At 41.7% G+C, this 20,391-nt stretch overlaps 1 protein-coding gene across 5 annotated transcripts in view; it reads left to right on the top strand.

Annotated features, from left to right (window-relative positions):
* NCALD (neurocalcin delta) overlaps positions 1-20,391 on the top strand; it is a 424,053-nt gene that overhangs the window by 370,933 nt on the left and 32,729 nt on the right. For all 5 annotated transcript variants that reach the window (XM_030794975.1, XM_030794976.1, XM_030794977.1 and 2 more), the window contains one exon: positions 13,449-13,845. In XM_030794975.1, the coding sequence (XP_030650835.1) occupies positions 13,468-13,845 (378 nt within the window). In that variant the 5' untranslated portion in view covers positions 13,449-13,467. The remainder of the gene's footprint in view (positions 1-13,448; positions 13,846-20,391) is intronic.

Genomic DNA, 20,391 nt, shown 5'->3' with positions numbered 1-20,391 from the left:
GGTCAACATGCCAAAAAACCCATCTCTACTGAAAATACAAAAATTAGCCGGGTGTGGTGGCATATGCCTGAAGTCTCAGCTACTCCAGAGGCTGAGCCACGAGAATCGCTTGAACCTGGGAGGCAGAGGTTGCAGTGAGCTGAGATTGTGCCACTGCACTCCAGTCTGGGAGACAGAGCAAGACCCTGTCTCAAAAAAAAAAAAAAGAAATACTCTGAATTGCATCCAGAATCTCAGATTCCTGTTATTTCTCTGTCCTATGTAGGATACTATTTTTACAAAAAGATTCTTTCTAAACCAGGAAACTGTAGATGTTAAACACATGTGTGCCAAATAAATAAAAAAATTATGAACTATTCTTAGAGTCTATGGAGGGTCTTGAATCAATTTACCAAATGAATTTGTGGCCTCTAGAGGATATCTAAAAATGGGGACTTGAGCTCCTCCTATACCTCCTCTGCTAAGTTAAGTGATGAGCCCTGGATCACCATGATGGATCTATTTGCCTCCCCAGTGCATGAGGGCCGACTGTTTTGCTTTATGGTTTTATCAGAACCCAAAGTAGTAATAATGAGTTTTAAGTAAGATAATATTTAGTACCCTAGTTAAACGGACATTTATTGCAAAAGGAATTCCTCAGAAGTTTCCCAGAGTAGGGTTTTAACCTGTGGCAGCGTTGAGGGGCTGTTGAGGCCCCAGAGCACCCTCCTCTTCCCTGGATGCAGCCTGCCCTGGTCCAGCATCTGGCTCCCAAAGGCAGCCAAAACAGGCAGCTCTGTTGCAATGGTCTGATGGCCAGGTGGTCTGATGGTGAAGGGACATGTGGACTTCATCTGAAGCCTTTGACTTCAGACGCTCCCACAATTTCTTTGTTTGGGACAGCCTTGGAGTTTCTGTAGGCCTGGAATGTGACCACTTAGACCTCTGTCCACTTTCTCATGGGCCCTTTAAGCATGCAGTGTAAGTACCCCACCAATTGCTGGCAACCTGGGAGGGAGTGGAGGCAGAGTTAGACATTAGATGGACTTGGAGTAGCTGGGAAAGGAGATGCCATCAGGAGTTGAATTTCAAGCAATAGAGATGTAGGGTGCTGTTGAGGTAAAATATGTCTTTAGGTTGAAACAGGAGAGAGGGTATGTACATGGTTACAACAGTGTACTCTTTTAAGGGCAGGGTGGGTGTACCCTCCTAAGCTCTGGAATAGCAAATGCCAAACTCACATGTCTGTCACTATAACTCAGGCAGACCATGGTGGGGGGGGAATGAGGTATGGAATTCCAACTCCATTTCCAATTTAATTCTCATCTTAGGGGGTATGTAAGCTTGCAAGATGTGTAGTTGGGTTATAAGGGCTTTAGAGGAAACTGGCTTACTGGAGAACTTACTGCAAAGAGGTTCTTCAAGTCATTGGCGAGAATAAGTTCTTGCCAATATAAATCAGCTCTATCTGCTAAAAACCCTGCACTGGCTCAGCCTCAGTCCAGAGTGAAAGCCGAAAGTCCCTACAGTCACGTCCAGGCCCCACATCACCTGGCCCCTCATGATGGTGCTGACATCATCTCCTTCATACCCTCATACCCTCCACTCTAGCCACATCCTGGATCACGCTAGGCACGCCTCCAGTTTAGAGCCCTCTCGTTCACTGTTTTCACTCCTGAAAGAGTCTTCTCACACTTACCTCCATGGTGACCTGCCTCACTTCCTCTGGTCTTTTTCCAATGTTGCTTTCTCAGTAGGGTCTTCCCTGGCTTCTGATTCAAAACTCTGACACCCGTTCACTGACTGCTGGTATTCTGCAACTCCCTTCTCTTCTTTACTCTTCTCCGTGGCACATCCTCATCTACCATTTCACTTATTTATTTTGTTTATTGCATGTCTATTGCCACTAGACTGTAAGCACCATTAAAGCAGCTGCTTACAGTCTAGTGGCAATAGATGTACAAGAATAAGTTCTTGCCAATGACATGAAGAACCTCTTTGCAATAAATTCTACCTAAGGGATACGGGAACCATGACCAAGTGAATAAAAGAAAAGTGGAATCAACCTAAATGTCTATCAAGGGGAATTAGTTAACTAAATTCCACATAATGGAATAGCAAAGGGCTGTAAGCCTCACATTATGAACCATTGTGTCTGTTACCTAATTCGATGCTTAGCACAAGGGCAGTGCTCAATTGATTATTTGTTGAATCTATCAATAAGTGAAAATTTAGCAATTTGAAAGGGTAAATGAGCTACATTCATATGTATAACATGGAGGAATTTCCACAATATTCTTTTTTTTTTTTTTTTTTTTGAGATGGAGTCTCGCTCTGTTGCCCAGGCTGGAGTGCAGTGGCACGATCTTGGATCACCACAACCTCCACCTCCAGGTTCAAGTGATTCTCCTGCCTCAGCCTCCCGAGTAGCTGGGACTACAGGCTTGTGCCACCACCCCTAGCTAATTTTTGTATTTTTAGTAGAGACAGGGTTTCACCATGTTGGCTAGGCTGGTCTTGAACTCCTGACCTTGTGATCTGCCCGCCTCAACCTCCCAAAGTGCTGAGATTAGAGGCATGAGCCACCGCACCCAGCCAATATTCTTTTAAGTGAAAATGAAGGTTAAAGAATAATATAGAATGATCCCGTTTATGGTTAGAGTATGCAGGTTTCATACATGTGCATTTAAATGTCTAAGGGGATATATATGATATAAATGGTTAATAGTGTCTTTTTATGGAGTGCTATCGGATCAGAATGAAGATGTTCACTTTCTTATTTTTACATCCCTTTATTACTTAGATTTTTTCAATAGTGATGTAATACTTTGGTAATCCGCAAAACAAAAAATGGTATTTCCATATTTGGAGGAGGGGGAAAGGGTTGCTGTTAGACGAGGTTCTGCTCAGATTCTTATCAGAAGTATGTTTTATTGGGAGTAATGTGGTTGCACTTTATTTTTATGAAAAATAAAACTTGGAAAAACCCCCAGGCCAGGCCCCTTTCAGCCTGAAATGCACACTCTAGTAGAGCAAGGTCTCTGATATTTTGGAGACTATAACCTCTGCTCACCTGGAGAAGACAAGATGATTTCCCGGGCTTTGTCTCATGCTGTAGGGAATGCAAAAGAAGAGTACATTTGTTTCTAGTGAGCCTCTTGCTCACCAGATTTTTTTTGTACCATTTCAGTTCTCATCTCAAATTCAGTCACCTCTCTGCAGGGGGTGTGAGAACCAGGTGTGTGGCTGGGAGCCCCAGGCCATGACCCTTCACACAGGAGATATGAGCTCACATGCCCATCCTCACTGGGAAGAGGCCTCACTGGGGGCAATGGCTTTGTAACATATTTCGGACAGTTCCAGCAACGCCGTTTTGTGATCCAAATAGGGCATAGGTCTCATTTCCTTACATTGGCTCATCTTAGCAGAGGTGAGAGGAGAGAATATTCTTTGGTCAAGATAAAGACTAAGTTGGTGAGATTATTATATAACTCTTTAATTCTCCCTCTTTTATATTTTAATTTTTTCCTGATTTACTACTCTGTTTTATTTCCTAATTTGCCTGTTATATATAAATGTGAAGTTTGTATGTATAGTCTCCTTTCAAATTCCCACTGGTTCCATTGAAGAAAAATTCTGAAGCAATGTGCTCTTCAGGTTTTTATTTAGTCTTCCTTATTTTTCCTTAGTGAAAATCAAAGACAATTGACCTAGAAATGAATTTGTGGGATTTTAGTCACCAGTAAAATTTAGGCAGCTAAAATATCTGATGTCCAAGTCATGGTAAATGAACACATACTCCTCTTCATCCACAACTTTCATAATTCTCTTCCTTATATTTTAAGAACATTTTTTAAGTTGTGTCTCCACAATCTAGACATGCCATTGGTTGAAAATTCAAAGCAACTGTTAGTGGACAAGATTACATGCCCCAAATTAGGCAAACTTTTTTTGTGTGCTTTTTGTTTGTTTGTTTTGTTTTGTTTTGAGATGGAGTCTCGCTCTGTTGCCCAGACTGGAGTGCAGTGGTGCAATCTTGGCTCATTGCAACCTCCACCTCCCTGGTTCAAGTGATTCTCCTGCCTCAGCCTCCCAAGGAGCTGGGACTACAGGCGGGTGCCACTGTGCCTGGCTAATTTTTTGTATTTTTAGTAGAGACGGGGTTTCACCGTGTTAGCCAGGATGGTCTCGATCTCCTGACCTCGTCATCCGCCCGCCTCGGCCTCCCAAAGTGCTGGGATTACAGGCGTGAGCTACGCCTGGCCCTAGGCAAACATTTTAATGAAACTGGTCTCTTTCAGGAATCCCTGTGGTTTCTGGGTTCCTTGTTGCAGCCAAGCTTGACTTTAGCTGCTCGATTCTTACAAATTCCATTTTAGGAGACTTCGGTGCAGTTTGCATTGAGACTTTTCCTCTGAAGTTAATCAGGCTGTCCAGGAAAAGTTATGTCCTTTTCCCTGAAAAATCTAACTCTGGGCTCTGAGGAATTAAGTCATGGAGCTTTCAGAACCTTATGAGGAATCGCAGAAATGCAGGGCTACAAATCTTTCCCTCCACGAATACACAAAATAAAGAAGGGAACGCGCTCATCCTGAAAGCCTGTTCACCAGCCACCATTTCCTCTTACTGTGGCATCATTTTTAGTTGTCATTCCTTGATTTTTCTTTTTAAGTGGAAACTTAAGTTCTTATTTTAGATTCATGACAGTAGTTCCTTGTTGGTGATTTGGTGTCTTCTCTTTGGATATATTTTACCTTTTTCATCTGCAGTCAATATCAACTCCAGATTTATTTTTTGATCTCTAGGAGACTGGGTGTGACCCAAAATAAGTTGAGAGATTTCACATTCCCCTTCCCAGTGTAAACTACTGAATAACAGGATGCCAGTGTCTAATAGAAAAGGGTGCGCAGTCACATAAGGAAATCCAGGACCAAGGCAAAGGCCCTTAAGAGGTAAAAGATGGGACATCCAGGAGGTCAAGGTGCCTGGAGCAGAGAGAGAACTGAGAGGTAAGTCAGAGATGGCCCAGGGCCAGCTCACGCAGGGCCTTGTGAGCCAAAGAGGGAATTCTAACTTTATTCTAAGTGCATGAGAAGACTTCATAGAACTTTAAGCAAAGGATTGACATAGTCTGATAAGTGTTAAGAAGATACTTTTATGCTGGGCATGGTAGTGTGCATCTGTAGTCCCAGCTACACAGGAGGCTGAGGCAGGAGAATTGCTTGATCCAGGAATTGAGGTTGTAGCTTGCTAGTGCACCACAATCTTGCCTGTGAATAGGCACTGCATTCCAGCCTGGGTGACATTGCGAGACCCTGTCTCTAAAAAAATGAAAATATTTTATAAAAGGTTACTCATTACTCTTGGAGGCTGAGTAGAGAATAGATTGGGGCAAGGAGTAGGGAGTGGGAAGATGAGTGAAAAGTAAGATTTCAGTGAGGAGAGTTGTTGTAGAAGATCAGGTAGGAGCTAATAGTTTGTATTGAGGTGTTGACAATGGAAATGGCAAGAAGTGAATGGATTTAAGATAACTTTTGGATGCAGATCCAACAGCTTGCTGATGGAACAAAAATGGAAGAAATCTCAGATGAGCCTCAGTGCTTTAGAGAGAGCAGTTGGGTGGAAGATGGTGTTCTTCACTGAGATGAGGCAAGTCGGGGTTGAAGAGAGCACAAGATTCAGAGAAAGAGCTCCAATTCTTACTTGTTTCGTTATATTGAGACCTTTCAATGTCCAGTCTTGAACTGGGCATGAAGGACACAATGCTGAAGAGGGCATAATTTTAGCTTCCTTGTGTTTGTCTGCCTACTTCACTGGTCATTCCTTTTTATTCTCCTTTACTGGCTCCTTCTCATCTTCCAGAGTCTAAATGCCACGTGATCAAAGGCTCAGTCCTTGATCTACATTGACTTCTTTGGTGCTGTCATCTGGTGTTTGGGTAGAAACAGTATACACATTCACTTCCTTGGTGCTTTTCTATCCACATTCATGTCTCTGGTGCACTCATTCAGTCCTTGGCTGTAAACTCTATATACTGATGACTACCAAATTTTTATCGCCTCACTGAACCTCTTCCTCTACCTGTAGACTTATATATTCAACTGCCTGCTTAACATCTCCAACCGAAGTGTAATAGGCATCTCAGGATTAACACGTATACATCTAAATAATGATATGCCTCATCCAAAAGCCCTGCTTCTCTTGCAGTTTCCCCATTTCTATAAATGTCAACTTTATCCTTACAGTTTCTTAGGCCCAAACCTTGGAGCTATGCTGCACTGTTCTCTTTTTTCACATCCTACATATGAACCACCAACCAAGCCTGTTGGCTCTACCTTCAAGCAGTACCCAGAATTCAACCAGGTGCCCCTTTTCTGCTGATACCACCCTGGTTCCCGCCACCATCACCTCTTGCCTGGATCATTGCATGGACATCCTATCTGGTCTTCCTGGCTCTGCCCTTTTCCTCTTTAGCTTACTCTGAGCACAGCAGCCAGAGTGGTCCTGTTAGGATATAAATCAGCTCTATCACATTTCTGATAAAAACCCTACACTGGCTCAGCTTCAGTCAGAGTGAAAGCAGAAAGTCCCTACAGTCACCTCCAGGTTCCACATCACCTGGTCCCTCATGATGGTGCTGATGTCATCTCCTCCCCCACCTCATGCCCTCCACTCCAGCCACATCTTGGATCTTGCTAGGCATGCCTCCAGCTTAGACCCCTCTCATTCACTGTTCTTGCTCCTCAAAGAGTCTTCTTACAGCTATCTCCATGGTGACCTGCATCACTTCCTCTGGTCTTTTTCCAATGTTGCTTTCTCAGTGGGGCTTTCCCTGGCTTCTTATTCAAAATTCCAACACCCGTTCACCCACTGCAGGCATTCCACAACTCCCTTCTCTTCTTTACTCTTCTCCATGGCACATCTTCATCTATCATTTCATTTACTTATTTTATGTATTGTGTGTCTATTGCCACTAGACTATAAGTGCCATGGAGATGGGAGAGCTCCCTTGACCCCTCTGTGGGACTTGCAACAGGGGTGTGGCTTGCTTACTTGGACGCCATGCTCAAACCCCTTGTGAGACCGGGAGCATGCAGGCAAGAAGGTGTGGGGCCCAGGTGAGCCTTTTTGGGCTCCAGCCCCACAGCAGTGTCTAGTGGTGTGTTACAATTAATGCTCTTTCAGCAGTTGCTGTCTGCGGATGGCTAAGTGTTAACCAGCTCAGTGGAGAGTCAGGGTGACAGCCTTTTACACCCTGCCATCTTGGTACCCGGGTTCTTGTTTGGTGTCCAAGAAGAATCAGGTCGCATGAACAGTTTGAAAGGTGATGAATGTGGAGGATTTTATTAAGCAGTAGAAGTGGCTGTCAGCAGAAGGGAAGCTGGAAAGGGGATGGTGCAGGAAGAAGGTCATCTTTCCTCAGAGCCCACTGTCTCTGGCCAGGCTTCTCTCTGAAGTCATGCTGTCTGAAGTTAAGCCATGTCTATCCATAGTCTCTGATGCTCAGTTGCTTCTTCTCCCTTGATGGTCAGCCACTTATCTCTCTGCCAGCTGAGATCTGGGGTTTAAATAGGCACAGGATGGGGAGCAGTGCAGGCCAAAAATGTAACATTTGGGTGGGAAAACAGGGATAACTGTTCTTATTTAGGGCCATGGTTTCCAGGCTTGAGGGCAGGGCCTTTGCCAGGGAACCACCCTCTTCTGCCTAGTATTTCCCTGCCTCCTGTTTGAAAACAGGGGCTTTGCCTGTTTGCTCCCTGCTGAATTCCCCAGTGCCTAAGAGTGCCTCACCCCCAGTAGACACACTTAGTGCCTGTTTGTGGAATAAATGAGTTCCAAAAGGAGGTTGTCTCCTCCTTCTTCACTACTTCTTTCTGACTTTTTATGGACTGTTGTCTTAATCTCTATAAATGCTTTGTCCTTGGAGCTAGTAGAGCATAGGGCTAAAACCACTGGGCAACCAAGCACCAGCCCACACTCACAGTTCGGCTGTCTCATTCACAAGCAGTGTCACCTGGGATAAGTCACCTAGCCTCTCTGCGTTTTCATTTGTTTGCTTATGAGATAGAGAAAGGCTGCCTGCCTATCACACAGGTTGTGAAAGTTTAATAGGATGTCACATGAAAGATCATCTAGGATAAGGCATCATTTTCATTTATGGCAGCGTCTGGCCCTGACTGAATGCCAGAGCTTTACATGTTTGACAGTCTCATTTAACTCTCACATCGAATCAATAAGAGATGAACTCATATCATTAAACTCATTTTACAGATGAGAAAACTGAGGGGCACCAAAATGTTAAGTGAATTACCCACCAACTAGTAAACAATAGAGCCAGGCTTTGAAGCCAAGCATTTTTATTCTAGTGTTTCTCCAGTGTTCATCCAATGGGACATCCAGGAGGTCAACGTGCCATAGTTCCCAACAGATCATATTCTGAGTTATCTACAAACTTTTTTGAGTCACTTGAAGATTTGTCTTTACACTCTGATTATAGTTTCCACCAGCCTATGCAGACTGCCAAGTAGGTCTCATTTTTTCCTCTTAGAAATGGTAAAATATCATATAGTCACTTATAAGAAAAACTGTGATTAGAAAAAAATTTAGCATTGTCCACTTTATGGTCATTCAAGAATGGTAACTGTGAGCAGAGAACAACAGTTCCACAAATTGATTAGTTGGTAGTTTAACATGGATGTCTGAAAGTCACATATATGTAATTTCTTAGGATTCTTAAATTAGTAAATCTAGTTTACTGAAGCAGTACTAGCATCACTATTTTAGATTGCAAAAATGCCTTAATTGTGTAGAATTGGCTTGTAGAGTGTTACTTAAGAAAAATGAGATTCTACCTCTTTTTTTTGTTTTGTTTTGTTTTGTTTGTTTTGTTTTTTTTTTTTGAGACGGAGTCTTGCTCTGTCACCCAGCCTGGAGTGCAGTGGCGCGATCTCGGCTCACTGCTAGCTCCGCCTCCCAGGTTCACACCATTCTCCTGCCTCAGCCTCTCCAAGTAGCTGGTACTACAGGCGCCCGCCACCACGCCCGGCTAATTTTTTGTATTTTTAGTAGAGACGGGGTTTCACCGTGGTCTCGATCTCCTGACCTCGTGATCCGCCCACCTTGGCCTCCCAAAGTGCTGGGATTACAAGCGTGAGCCACCGCGCCCGGCCTCTACCTCTATTTCTGTTGTAGCACACTTAACAACAAACAAACATGAAAAGATATATTAGCTTTCATAGAAACATTTTTGTTCCATAAATAGGTTAATGATATGGTAAGGCCCCTAAGATAACTGAATTAACATTGTTTATATTGATGTTACTGCTGTTTATAAGACAGTATGAATTTGTGGGTTTATCTGAATTGTAGGCCATTCCCATTATTGAAAATAAAGACAAAACTTTGAGTTACTATTTGTGAAAACCTTATTGTGCTATGTAGAAATATTGAACTAATATTAAAATATTTGATGCTTTGGTTTCAGGGATTGGTTTAAAATTGGAGTCCTTTTTTTATCGGTTAGTCTTACAAAAGTGTAAGCCATTATATTTTTGACTATTTAAATAAAAACAAATGTTATTTTAAATGTACAGAATAGATTGATAGTATAGAAGAGTGTAAGTTCTTCATAGGAACTTTAGAAAAGAGAAATATATGCTAATTCAGTTTTTTAATCTTCTGCACTGTATATATACACTTGGTAATTATAAACTCAATTTTGTGTTTTGAAAATATGTGTTCATAATTTAGGTAATTTGCTACTTAAAGCAGTAAGTCTCTGATACCTGAAAAGTAAATGTAAATGGCAATGGTGAAATAATACTGCAATTAACTTAATAGAGAAAAAATTATTAAAAGACAGCCTGTCATACCTATGTTCAACTAGCACAAAATAAATGTTTTAATGACTGATTGGAGTTATGAAAACAATTTGACCCAAGGTGCAACTTTTGTCTCCAAACTGTTTTTCCCTTGACTGCCAATTACTGTAGCATTTCCCTAATGTTATCCTGCCCATCCCTTCAACTCAAACAGGCAGAAATTCCTGTCTTCCCAAAGAAAAAGGTATTGTCAGGCTTTCCGCTGTCTTCCTCCTCACCACCTAAGGAATGAAACTCTGTCAAATGTCCCCTGAGATTTGTGTTGTACCATCTAACCAAGTCCAGATGATGTCTCAAGTTTAGTCCTCATACTTAGTAAAGTGTTTGTAGTTATCTGCTAAAATGAATTCTAGGCTTAGTTGTGAACACTCGTTTTCCCCATAACTTATTCCATGCTTTTCTGACTTGTTTGTGTTATGGCCTTTCTGTGCTGATGAATTTGTAAATGTGGTTTAATTACTGTTTACCAAAAAATAGCTGCACACAGATCAGTCTCAGTGGGAGACTTAGCTAAAATGTTGAGGCAATTTGTTTCTAGTGCAAAAGCAGGTAATAAATTTGAAGCACTTTTTAAACACTGGGAAAGGCACTTAAGTTTGGTTGTGAAGAAATAGTGCTTTATACATTGGAGACATAAATCATTCTTTAAGAGAGTAGATTTAAATATCAAAATGGCATTTTTCCCCAAGGCCAGGTAAGCAGCAATTTGCACAAACTGTAATAATGGTGATTTGATTGAAAACCACACCAAAGAGATATATTCTAAAGAACTCCCCAAAAGGAAAACTTGAAATTACTTGTAAATTCCATAAAATGTCTCAGAGCTCTAGAAAGCCGGGTATTATGTATTACCGGATGTTTCTGAATTCTGGCCTCAGGCATATTGCCAACTTAGCAACTAAATGACAGCTTTACAATTGTAATACAAACCAGCCTCTATAACTTTGTTTTTTTAATCTCCAGGGGAAAAAAAGGACACAGAGGGAAGTGAAAGATATTAGACTGTTCAATTTATAAATTCCATTTGTTCTCCATTTGAGTTGTAGTTGAATTTTGCTTTTGCATAAAAATGGTGTTTGCTTGATTCTGCCTAAAGAGGGAACTCTGGGCCGAGCGTGGTGGCTCATGCCTGCAATCCCATCAATTTGGAGGATGGCATGAGCCCAGGAGACTGAGACCAGCCTGGGCAACAAAGCGAGACCTCCGTCTCTACAAAAAATAAAAAATTTAGCCAGGCATGGTGGTACACACCTGTAATACCAGCTATTTGGGAGGCTGAGGCAGGAGGATTGCTTGAGCTCAAGAATTTGAGGTTGCAGTGGGCCATGATTGCATCACCACATTGCAGCCTGAGTGACAGAGTCAAAAACAAACAAAAAAAAAGGCGGGGGGAACTCAAAAAGTAAGTTCCTTCCTACAGCAGTTGGTCATACTCATAGGTGAAGTGCCCCATACTCCCGTCACTTTGGACGCCTACATATGAGCAGGGCAGGTTTTGCCTCCAGTGCAGAAGTCAGAAAACAAAATCAATAAACTTGGCAATGAATGAGGATTGCTGGTCATTATCTGAACCATGAGTATCATGCAAGCAGCTTGAGCAGCATGAGATACAAACACCACCCTGTAGAAGTTTATTTTTAGTGAGGCCACCAGACAGGCCTCACTAAATTCAATATAAGAGATCCTAAGCTCAAGTCTTAACCACCAGATAGTTTTCGGCGTGTAAAATAGCGTTCTGAAAACCAAGCCCCCATGCTTCTGGCAATGAGCCTCCTTTTCCAAGATTATTCCATGTTTCCACGTTGTAGTTACCTTCCTATCAGTCATTTTTCTCAGTCGTGCCTTCATTCATTCACCAAATGCCATTTGTGGTGGGCTCTAGCAAGACAAAGCAACCCCAGTGGAGACTCTGCCTCAAGGATCTGACTGTGTAGCAGGAGGGAGACAGAAACAAACCCCACAATGCGTGAAATCGCAAAGAAGATTGGCAATCATTATTAAAATGGGGATATGCTGTCTTTCAGGTATTCTGTAATTTTTCTAAGCTTTGCTTTTGGGTTTTTTTTCCAATAGAGGAAAAATGCAAAATGTAAGTGCAGAACCTTTTTTTGAGACGGGATTTATCTTGACCACACTTAAATCATATACCTTGGGAATTAGGAACTAATCTCATATATCACCTCCTCCAAGAAAGCCTCCCTGAGAGAACCCATGCCCCCTTTGGGTTGGGCATTTTTCCAGGTACTCTCACCAAACTTATTCTCTATTCTGTGGCATATCTGTCATATTGTCCCCTCACTGTTACCACCATCCCCTGCACACACAGCTAGGTGCCCTTAGGAAGAAGGGGCCACATCTTATTCTGCATCCACAGAACCAGAAACACACTGGTAACTGAGAGCCAAATGTTGAGGCAATTTGTCTCTAGTGCAAAAGCACTATAAATGAGAAGCACGTTTTATACATCGAGAAAATAACTTCAGTTTGGTTTTGAAGAAATGGTGCTTTCTATACTCAGGAAAATAAATCATTCTTTAAGGGAGTAGCTTCAAATATCAAGGTGGCATTTTCCCCCAAGGCCAATAATAATTACAGGTATTTCCCCACCTAGTAGAAGTTGCCTTTATTTTCCACACCATGTTAAGTTTAAAAATAGGTAACAAAAAGGTGTGCATTCTTGTTATGGAAACATATATTAACAGCATATTTAAGTACATATCCAAAAAGTCTGGAAGAACACATATCAACATGCTAGAAATTGTTATCTCTAAGGGTTAGTATTTGAAATGATGCTGCTTTTTTTCCTTATGTATCAGTCTTTTACTATGTTACTATAAATATGTGCTACTGCTGTGATAAGAAAATGCAAAGTTATTTGTATTTTAAAGAGAAACATTTGGCCTATTTTATAAGCCAAAATCATAAGACATAACTTTATGAAGCATCATCTTTACTATCAAAACCCAACATTGTCAGTGATTTATTCCATGCATTTAAATCCCTGAACTAGCATGGTGGAGTTTGGTGGTATTAGGTTTGCTTCCATTTTCTGTCTTCATGTCTGTGTTTATAATATTCAGAAGGTATCCAAGCAGCATTTTACTTGGAAATATTCTAGCAATAAAAGCTGCTAAATTCTTTCCCTTGGTCTCTCTCTTCCTCCTTTCCTTTAATTTTCCCTGCTAATACTTGGATTAGCTATCAGAACCCCAGCCTTCTTAAATTTCAGCTCAATCTCTGGCAAATTGATGTCAAAATTAAGTAAGCAATTAATTCTCCCTCCCTCCCTACCCTCACTTCCCTCTACCTCACCCTCTCTCTGAACCTTTTGCTTTCAAGATGGCTCTGTATAAAAGAAATATTCGTTTTCTGGTCAGTGATAATTCTGCCGTGCATCCTCTACTGGCCTATCTTACTATTATTTTGTTTGGCTGACCAGTGTGTTGCAAAACCTAGACAGTGTTGCTGGACTTGTATAGAGTTTATTTGTTTGTTTTTTCTTCCTCCCAAAGGAACAATTACAAATTATAAAATGCAACCCTAAAGAGCAGCTCTACAAATTATATATGTTTTCTTTTCTATCTGTAGCTGAATTCTTGCTGCCAGGATGGGGAAACAGAACAGCAAGCTGCGCCCAGAGGTCATGCAGGACTTGCTGGAAAGCACAGACTTTACAGAGCATGAGATCCAGGAATGGTATAAAGGCTTCTTGAGAGACTGCCCCAGTGGACATTTGTCAATGGAAGAGTTTAAGAAAATATATGGGAACTTTTTCCCTTATGGGGATGCTTCCAAATTTGCAGAGCATGTCTTCCGCACCTTCGATGCAAATGGAGATGGGACAATAGACTTTAGAGAATTCATCATCGCCCTGAGTGTAACTTCGAGGGGGAAGCTGGAGCAGAAGCTGAAATGGGCCTTCAGCATGTACGACCTGGATGGAAATGGCTATATCAGCAAGGCAGAGATGCTAGAGATCGTGCAGGTATGTAGACTGAGCCCTTTAAAAAAAGAAGGGCATGTATCTCAAGTAAGAATTGGAAGGTGCACAGTATAGCATGGTGCAGAGGTTGCAAACTGGTGAGTCACCAGGACACTTCATTTGGCCCACCCTGCGTGTTTGAACAGTTTAACCTGCATTACAGTGTGGGGAGACTGCACATAAAAATCCACACTTGTTGGCATCTCTTGAAAAACTCAGAACCTCTGGCCACACTGGGCTCAGAATCTTTCCTGTTACAAGTCACCTGGTACTTTGTGGTGACCCTTACACTACAGATGGATGTATACTTTTCTGGCCACGCTCATTATGGCCACTCCATCAACTTATTGCAATGACCTGCCTGGACCCAGATCCTTTGGGGTTATATTCCCCAGACTGGGGGTTAATGATAAAACTGGCTTGGGTTCAAATCTTGCATCTTTCAGTCACTTTGACCAGGTTAGTTCACCTACACGAGTCTTAGTATTCTCAGCTATAAAATGAACTATCAGTTGTACTCACCCATAACATGGGGTTATTTTAAGATTAGGTGTGACTCTCCATGCTAAATGGTTAGCACAGTGCCAGTCATGTGGAAAGTTCACCATCATCATCATTTATTCACGACTTTATACTAGAGTCTTGAATAAGAGCAGGGATCTGGGCTCCAGGCTCCATTCCATCAGAGGTACAAACACTGTAGCACTGAGGCCTAGATCATTTTAGTGAGATGCACTCTATTTTATTACCCAAATCACTCTCCCAGAGCCAGTTTCCTCAACCTAACAGGGGGAGGGGCCCTAGCGTTGGCTACATTTTCCTTGTGGGACCTCAGCAAACTTGGGGAGGTGAGCAAGCAAGGTAAGGAGCTAAGGTCATGACAATGACAGGTGGCTCAGCAGCGGGGGGGACCCAGAGATAAACATAAGGAGACAGAGACAGGACTCAGGAGAGGGCCAGGAGAGCCTCAGCTGCAACGAGCAAAAAGAACTGGGTGGGTGGGCAGCACCAGGGATGCCGGCAGTCGCTCCCTGTCTTGGCAGGCAAGTGAGGCACAGTGGGAGAGCATCTGGCAGCAGACAGCAGGGCCACGGGAGTGGGCCTTTGGCTTCCTGGAGGGCTCATCTTAGAGGTCAATCCTCATCCCAGGACATCTGTGTCCTGCAGAAGTGGAGCTACAACCCCTGAGAGAACTGTTGGGGTGCTGGATGGGTGAGGGGACATAACACAAGGAGACCAAAAGAACTGAGCTACAGGAGAGGGTGGGATGTAGGTGCAGTGGCCTACAGCAAACCCCAGGGAATTTGGCTATGGAAATGGAGGCCTGCAAGATGAACTGTTATTGAGCCTTGAAGCTGAAGCCCAGGGCCTGCTCCCAGGACAGTAGGACTGAACCCATGTGGACAGTTAATGTGACAATTCAAACGTTGGTGGGATGCAGAAGCAGGCATCTGAAATGACCCGACTCATCACTGGAAGTTCTCCAGGATCTGCCAACTACTTCTCCTTTCTGGTTGGGCCACCAGTGGTTGTTCCTTCACCCAGATCAGTAACTATCTGAACAAGTTGTGTTAAATTAATTCTTCAGAGATGAACATCTTGAAACAAAAATAAAAGATCCCTCCCTTCCACTGAGAATAAACTTATGAAAAATATAATGTCTATTGCACAAACACAGGCAGTATAGAAAAATATAAAAGATAAAGAGAAAAACTTATTCATAATTCTACCCTACACACAAAGAGAATCTCTACTAATAATTTTTTAATACATCTTCCCTGGACATATTTTCATGCATCTAGAAATATATCATTGATATATCATTGATTTCATTATGTGGATGAAGTTTTCTTTTTTTTTTTTTCTTTTTTATTATACTTTAGGGTTTTAGGGTACATGTGCACAATGTGCAGGTTTGTTACATATGTATCCATGTGCCATGTTGATTTCCTGCACGCATTAACTCGTCATTTAGCATTAGGTGTATCTCCTAATGCTGTCCCTCCCCCCTCCCCCCACCCCACAACAGTCCCCGGAGTGTGATGATCCCCTTCCTGTGTCCATGAGTTCTCATTGTTCAATTCCCACCTATGAGTGAGAACATGCGGTGTTTGGTTTTTTGTCCTTGCGATAGTTTACTGAGAATGATGTTTTCCAGTTTCATCCATGTCCCTACAAAGGACACGAACTCATCATTTTTTATGGCTGCATAGTATTCCATGGTGTATATGTGCCACATTTTCTTAATCCAGTCTATCGTTGTTGGACATTTGGGTTGGTTCCAACTCTTTGCTATTGTGAATAGTGCCGCAATAAACATACGTGTGCATGTGTCTTTATAGCAGCATGATTTATAGTCCTTTGGGTATATACCCAGTAATGGGATGGCTGGGTCAAATGGTATTTCTAGTTCTAGATCCCTGAGGAATCGCCACACTGACTTCCACAATGGTTGAACTAGTTTACAGTCCCACCAACAGTGTAAAAGTGTTCCTATTTCTCCACATCCTCTCCAGCACCTGTTGTTTCCTGATTTTTTAATGATGGCCATTCTAACTGGTGTGAGATGGTATCTCACTGTGGTTTTGATTTGCATTTCTCTGATGGCCAGTGATGATGAGCATTTCTTCATGTGTTTTTTGGATGCATAAATGTCTTCTTTTGAGAAGTGTCTGTTCATGTCCTCTGCCCACTTTTTGATGAGGTTGTTTGTTTTTTTCTTGTAAATTTGTTTGAGTTCATTGTAGATTCTGGATATTAGCCCTTTGTCAGATGAGTAGGTTGCAAAAATTTTCTCCCATTCTGTAGGTTGCCTGTTCACTCTGATGATAGTTGCTTTTGCTGTGCAGAAGCTCTTAAGTTTAATGAGATCCCATTTGTCAATTTTGGCTTTTGTTGCCATTGCTTTTGGTGTTTTAGACATGAAGTCCTTGCCCATGCCTATGTCCTGAATGGTATTGCCTAGGTTTTCTTGTAGGATTTTAATGGTTTTAGGTCTAACATATAAGTCTTTAATCCATCTTGAATTAATTTTTGTATAAGGTGTAAGGAAGGGATCCAGTTTCAGCTTTCTACATATGCCTAGCCAGTTTTCCCAGCACCATTTATTAAATAGGGAATCCTTTCCCCATTGCTTGTTTTTGTCAGGTTTGTCAAAGATCAGATAGTTGTAGCTATGCGGCATCATTTCTGAGGGCTCTGTTCTGTTCCATTGGTCTATATCTCTGTTGTGGTACCAGTACCATGCTGTTTTGGTTACTGTAGCCTTGTAGTATAGTTTAAAGTCAGGTAGCGTGATGCCTCCAGCTTTGTTCTTTTGGCTTAGGATTGACTTGGCGATGCGGGCTCTTTTTTGGTTCCATATGAACTTTAAAGTAGTTTTTTCCAATTCTGTGAAGAAAGTCATTGGTAGCTTGATGGGGATGGCATTGAATCTATAAATTACCTTGGGCAGTATGGCCATTTTCATGATATTGATTCTTCCAACCCATGACCATGGAATGTTCTTCCATTTGTTTGTATCCTCTTTTATTTCATTGAGCAGTGGTTTGTAGTTCTCCTTGAAGAGGTCCTTCACATCCCTTGTAAGTTGGATTCCTAGGTATTTTATTCTCTTTGAAGCAATTGTGAATGGGAGTTCACTCATGATTTGGCTCTCTGTTTGTCTGTGATTGGTGTACAAGAATGCTTGTGATTTTTGTACATTAATTTTGCATCCTGAGACTTTGCTGAAGTTGCTAATCAGCTTAAGGAGATTTGGGGCTGAGACAATGGGGTTTTCTAGATATACAATCATGTCATCTGCAAACAGGGACAATTTGACTTCCTCTTTTCCTAATTGAATACCCTTTATTTCCTTCTCCTGCCTGATTGCTCTGGCCAGAACTTCCAGCACTATGTTGAATAGGAGCGGTGAGAGAGGGCATCCCTGTCTTGTGCCAGTTTTCAGAGGGAATGCTTCCAGTTTTTGCCCATTCAGTATGATATTGGCTGTGGGTTTGTCATAGATAGCTCTTATTATTTTGAGATACGTCCCATCAATACCTAATTTATTGAGAGTTTTTAGCATGAAGGGTTGTTGAATTTTGTCAAAGGCCTTTTCTGCATCTATTGAGATAATCATGTGGTTTTTGTCTTTGGTTCTGTTTATATGCTGGATTACATTTATTGATTTGCGTATGCTGAACCAGCCTTGCATCCCAGGGATGAAGCCCACTTGATCATGGTGGATAAGCTTTTTGATGTGCTGCTGGATTCGGTTTGCCAGTATTTTATTGAGGATTTTTGCATCAATGTTCATCAAGGATATTGGTCTGAAATTCTCTTTTTTGGTTAAGTCTCTGCCAGGTTTTGGTATCAGGACGATGCTGGCTTCGTAAAATGTGTTAGGGAGGATTCCCTCTTTTTCTATCGATTGGAATAGTTTCAGAAGGAATGGTACCAGTTCCTCCTTGTACCTCTGGTAGAATTCAGCTGTGAATCCATCAGGTCCTGGACTCTTTTTGGTTGGTAAGCTATTGATTATTGCCACAATTTCAGAACCTGTTATTGGTCTATTCAGAGATTCAACTTCTTCCTGGTTTAGTCTTGGGAGGGTGTATTTGTCGAGGAATTTATCCATTTCTTCTAGATTTTCTAGTTTATTTGCATAGAGGTGTTTGTAGTATTCTCTGATGGTAGATTGTATTTCTGTGGGATCGGTGGTGATATCCCCTTTTTCGTTTTTTATTGCATCTATTTGATTCTTCTCTCTTTTCTTCTTTATTAGTCTTGCTAGCGGTCCATCAATTTTGTTGATCCTTTCAAAAAACCAGCTCCTGGATTCATTAATTTTTTGAAGGGTTTTTTGTGTCTCTATTTCCTTCAGTTCTGCTCTGATTTTAGTTATTTCTAGCCTTCTGCTAGCTTTTGAATGTGTTTGCTCTTGCTTTTCTAGTTGTTTTAATTGTGATGTTAGGGTGTCAATTTTGGATCTTTCCTGCTTTCTCTTGTGGGCATTTAGTGCTCTAAATTTCCCTCTACACACTGCTTTGAACGTGTCCCAGAGATTCTGGTATGTTGTGTCTTTGTTCTCGTTGGTTTCAAAGAACATCTTTATTTCTGCCTTAATTTCATTATGTACCCAATAGTCATTCAGGAGCAGGTTGTTCAGTTTCCATGTAGTTGAGCGGTTTTGAGTGAGTTTCTTAATCCTGAGTTCTAGTTTGATTGCACTGTGGTCTGAGAGACAGTTTGTTATAATTTCTGTTCTTTTACATTTGCTGAGGAGAGCTTTACTTCCAACTATGTGGTCAATTTTGGAATAGGTGTGGTGTGGTGCTGAAAAAAATGTATATTCTGTTGACTTGGGGTGGAGAGTTCTGTAGATGTCTATTAGGTCCACTTTATGTAGAGCTGAGTTCAATTCCTGAATATCCTTGTCAACTTTCTGTCTCGTTGATCTGTCTAATGCTGACAGTGGGGTGTTAAAATCTCCCATTATTATTGTGTGGGAGTTTAAGTCCCTTTGTAGGTCACTGAGGACTTGCTTTATGAATCTGGGTGCTCCTGTGTTGGGTGCATATATATTTAGGATAGTTAGTTCTTCTTGTTGAATTGATCCCTTTACCATTTTGTAATGGCCTTCTTTGTCTCTTTTGATCTTTGTTGGTTTAAAGTCTATTTTATCAGAGACTAGGATTGCAACCCCTGCCTTTTTTTGATTTCCATTTGCTTGATAGATCTTCCTCCATCCCTTTATTTTGAGTCTATGTGTGTCTCTGCATGTGAGATGGGTTTCCTGAATACAGCACACTGATGGGTCCTGACTCCTTATCCAGTTTGCCAGTCTGTGTCTTTTGGTTGGAGCATTTAGCCCATTTACATTTAACGTTAATATTGTTATGTGTGAATCTGATCCTGTCATTATGATGTTAGTTGGTTATTTTGCTCGTTAGTTGCTATAGTTTCTTCCTAGCCTCGATGGTCTTTACAGTTTGGCATGTTTTTGCAGTGGCTGGTACCGGTTGTTCCTTTCCATGTTTAGTGCTTCCTTCAGGAGCTCTTTTAGGGCAGGCCTGGTGGTGACAAAATCACTCAGCGTGTGCTTATCTGTAAAGTATTTTATTTCTCCTTCACTTATGAAGCTTAGTTTGGCGGGATAGGAAATTCTGGGTTGAAAATTCTTTTCTTTAAGAATGGTGAATATCAGCCCCCACTCTCTTCTGGCTTGTAGAGTTTCTGCTGAGAGATCAGCTGTTAGTCTGATGGGCTTCCCTTTGTGGGTAACCCGACCTTTCTCTCTGGCTGCCCTTAACATTTTTTCCTTCATTTCAACTTTGGTGAATCTGACAATTATGTGTCTTGGAGTTGCCCTTCTCGAGGAGTATCTCTGTGGCGTTCTCTGTATTTCCTGAATCTGAATGTTGGCCTGCCTTGCTAGATTGGGGAAGTTCTCCTGGATAATATCTTGCAGAGTGTTTTCCAACTTGGTTCCATTCTCCCCATCATTTTCAGGTACACCAATCAGACGTAGGCTTGGTCTTTTCACATAGTCCCAAATTTCTTGGA

Source organism: Nomascus leucogenys, chromosome 16 (assembly GCF_006542625.1).
Source record: "Nomascus leucogenys isolate Asia chromosome 16, Asia_NLE_v1, whole genome shotgun sequence".
Taxonomy (NCBI): domain Eukaryota; kingdom Metazoa; phylum Chordata; class Mammalia; order Primates; family Hylobatidae; genus Nomascus; species Nomascus leucogenys.
The sequence above is the reverse complement of the archived record's forward strand: the minus strand, read 5'-3'. Positions and strand labels throughout refer to the sequence as shown.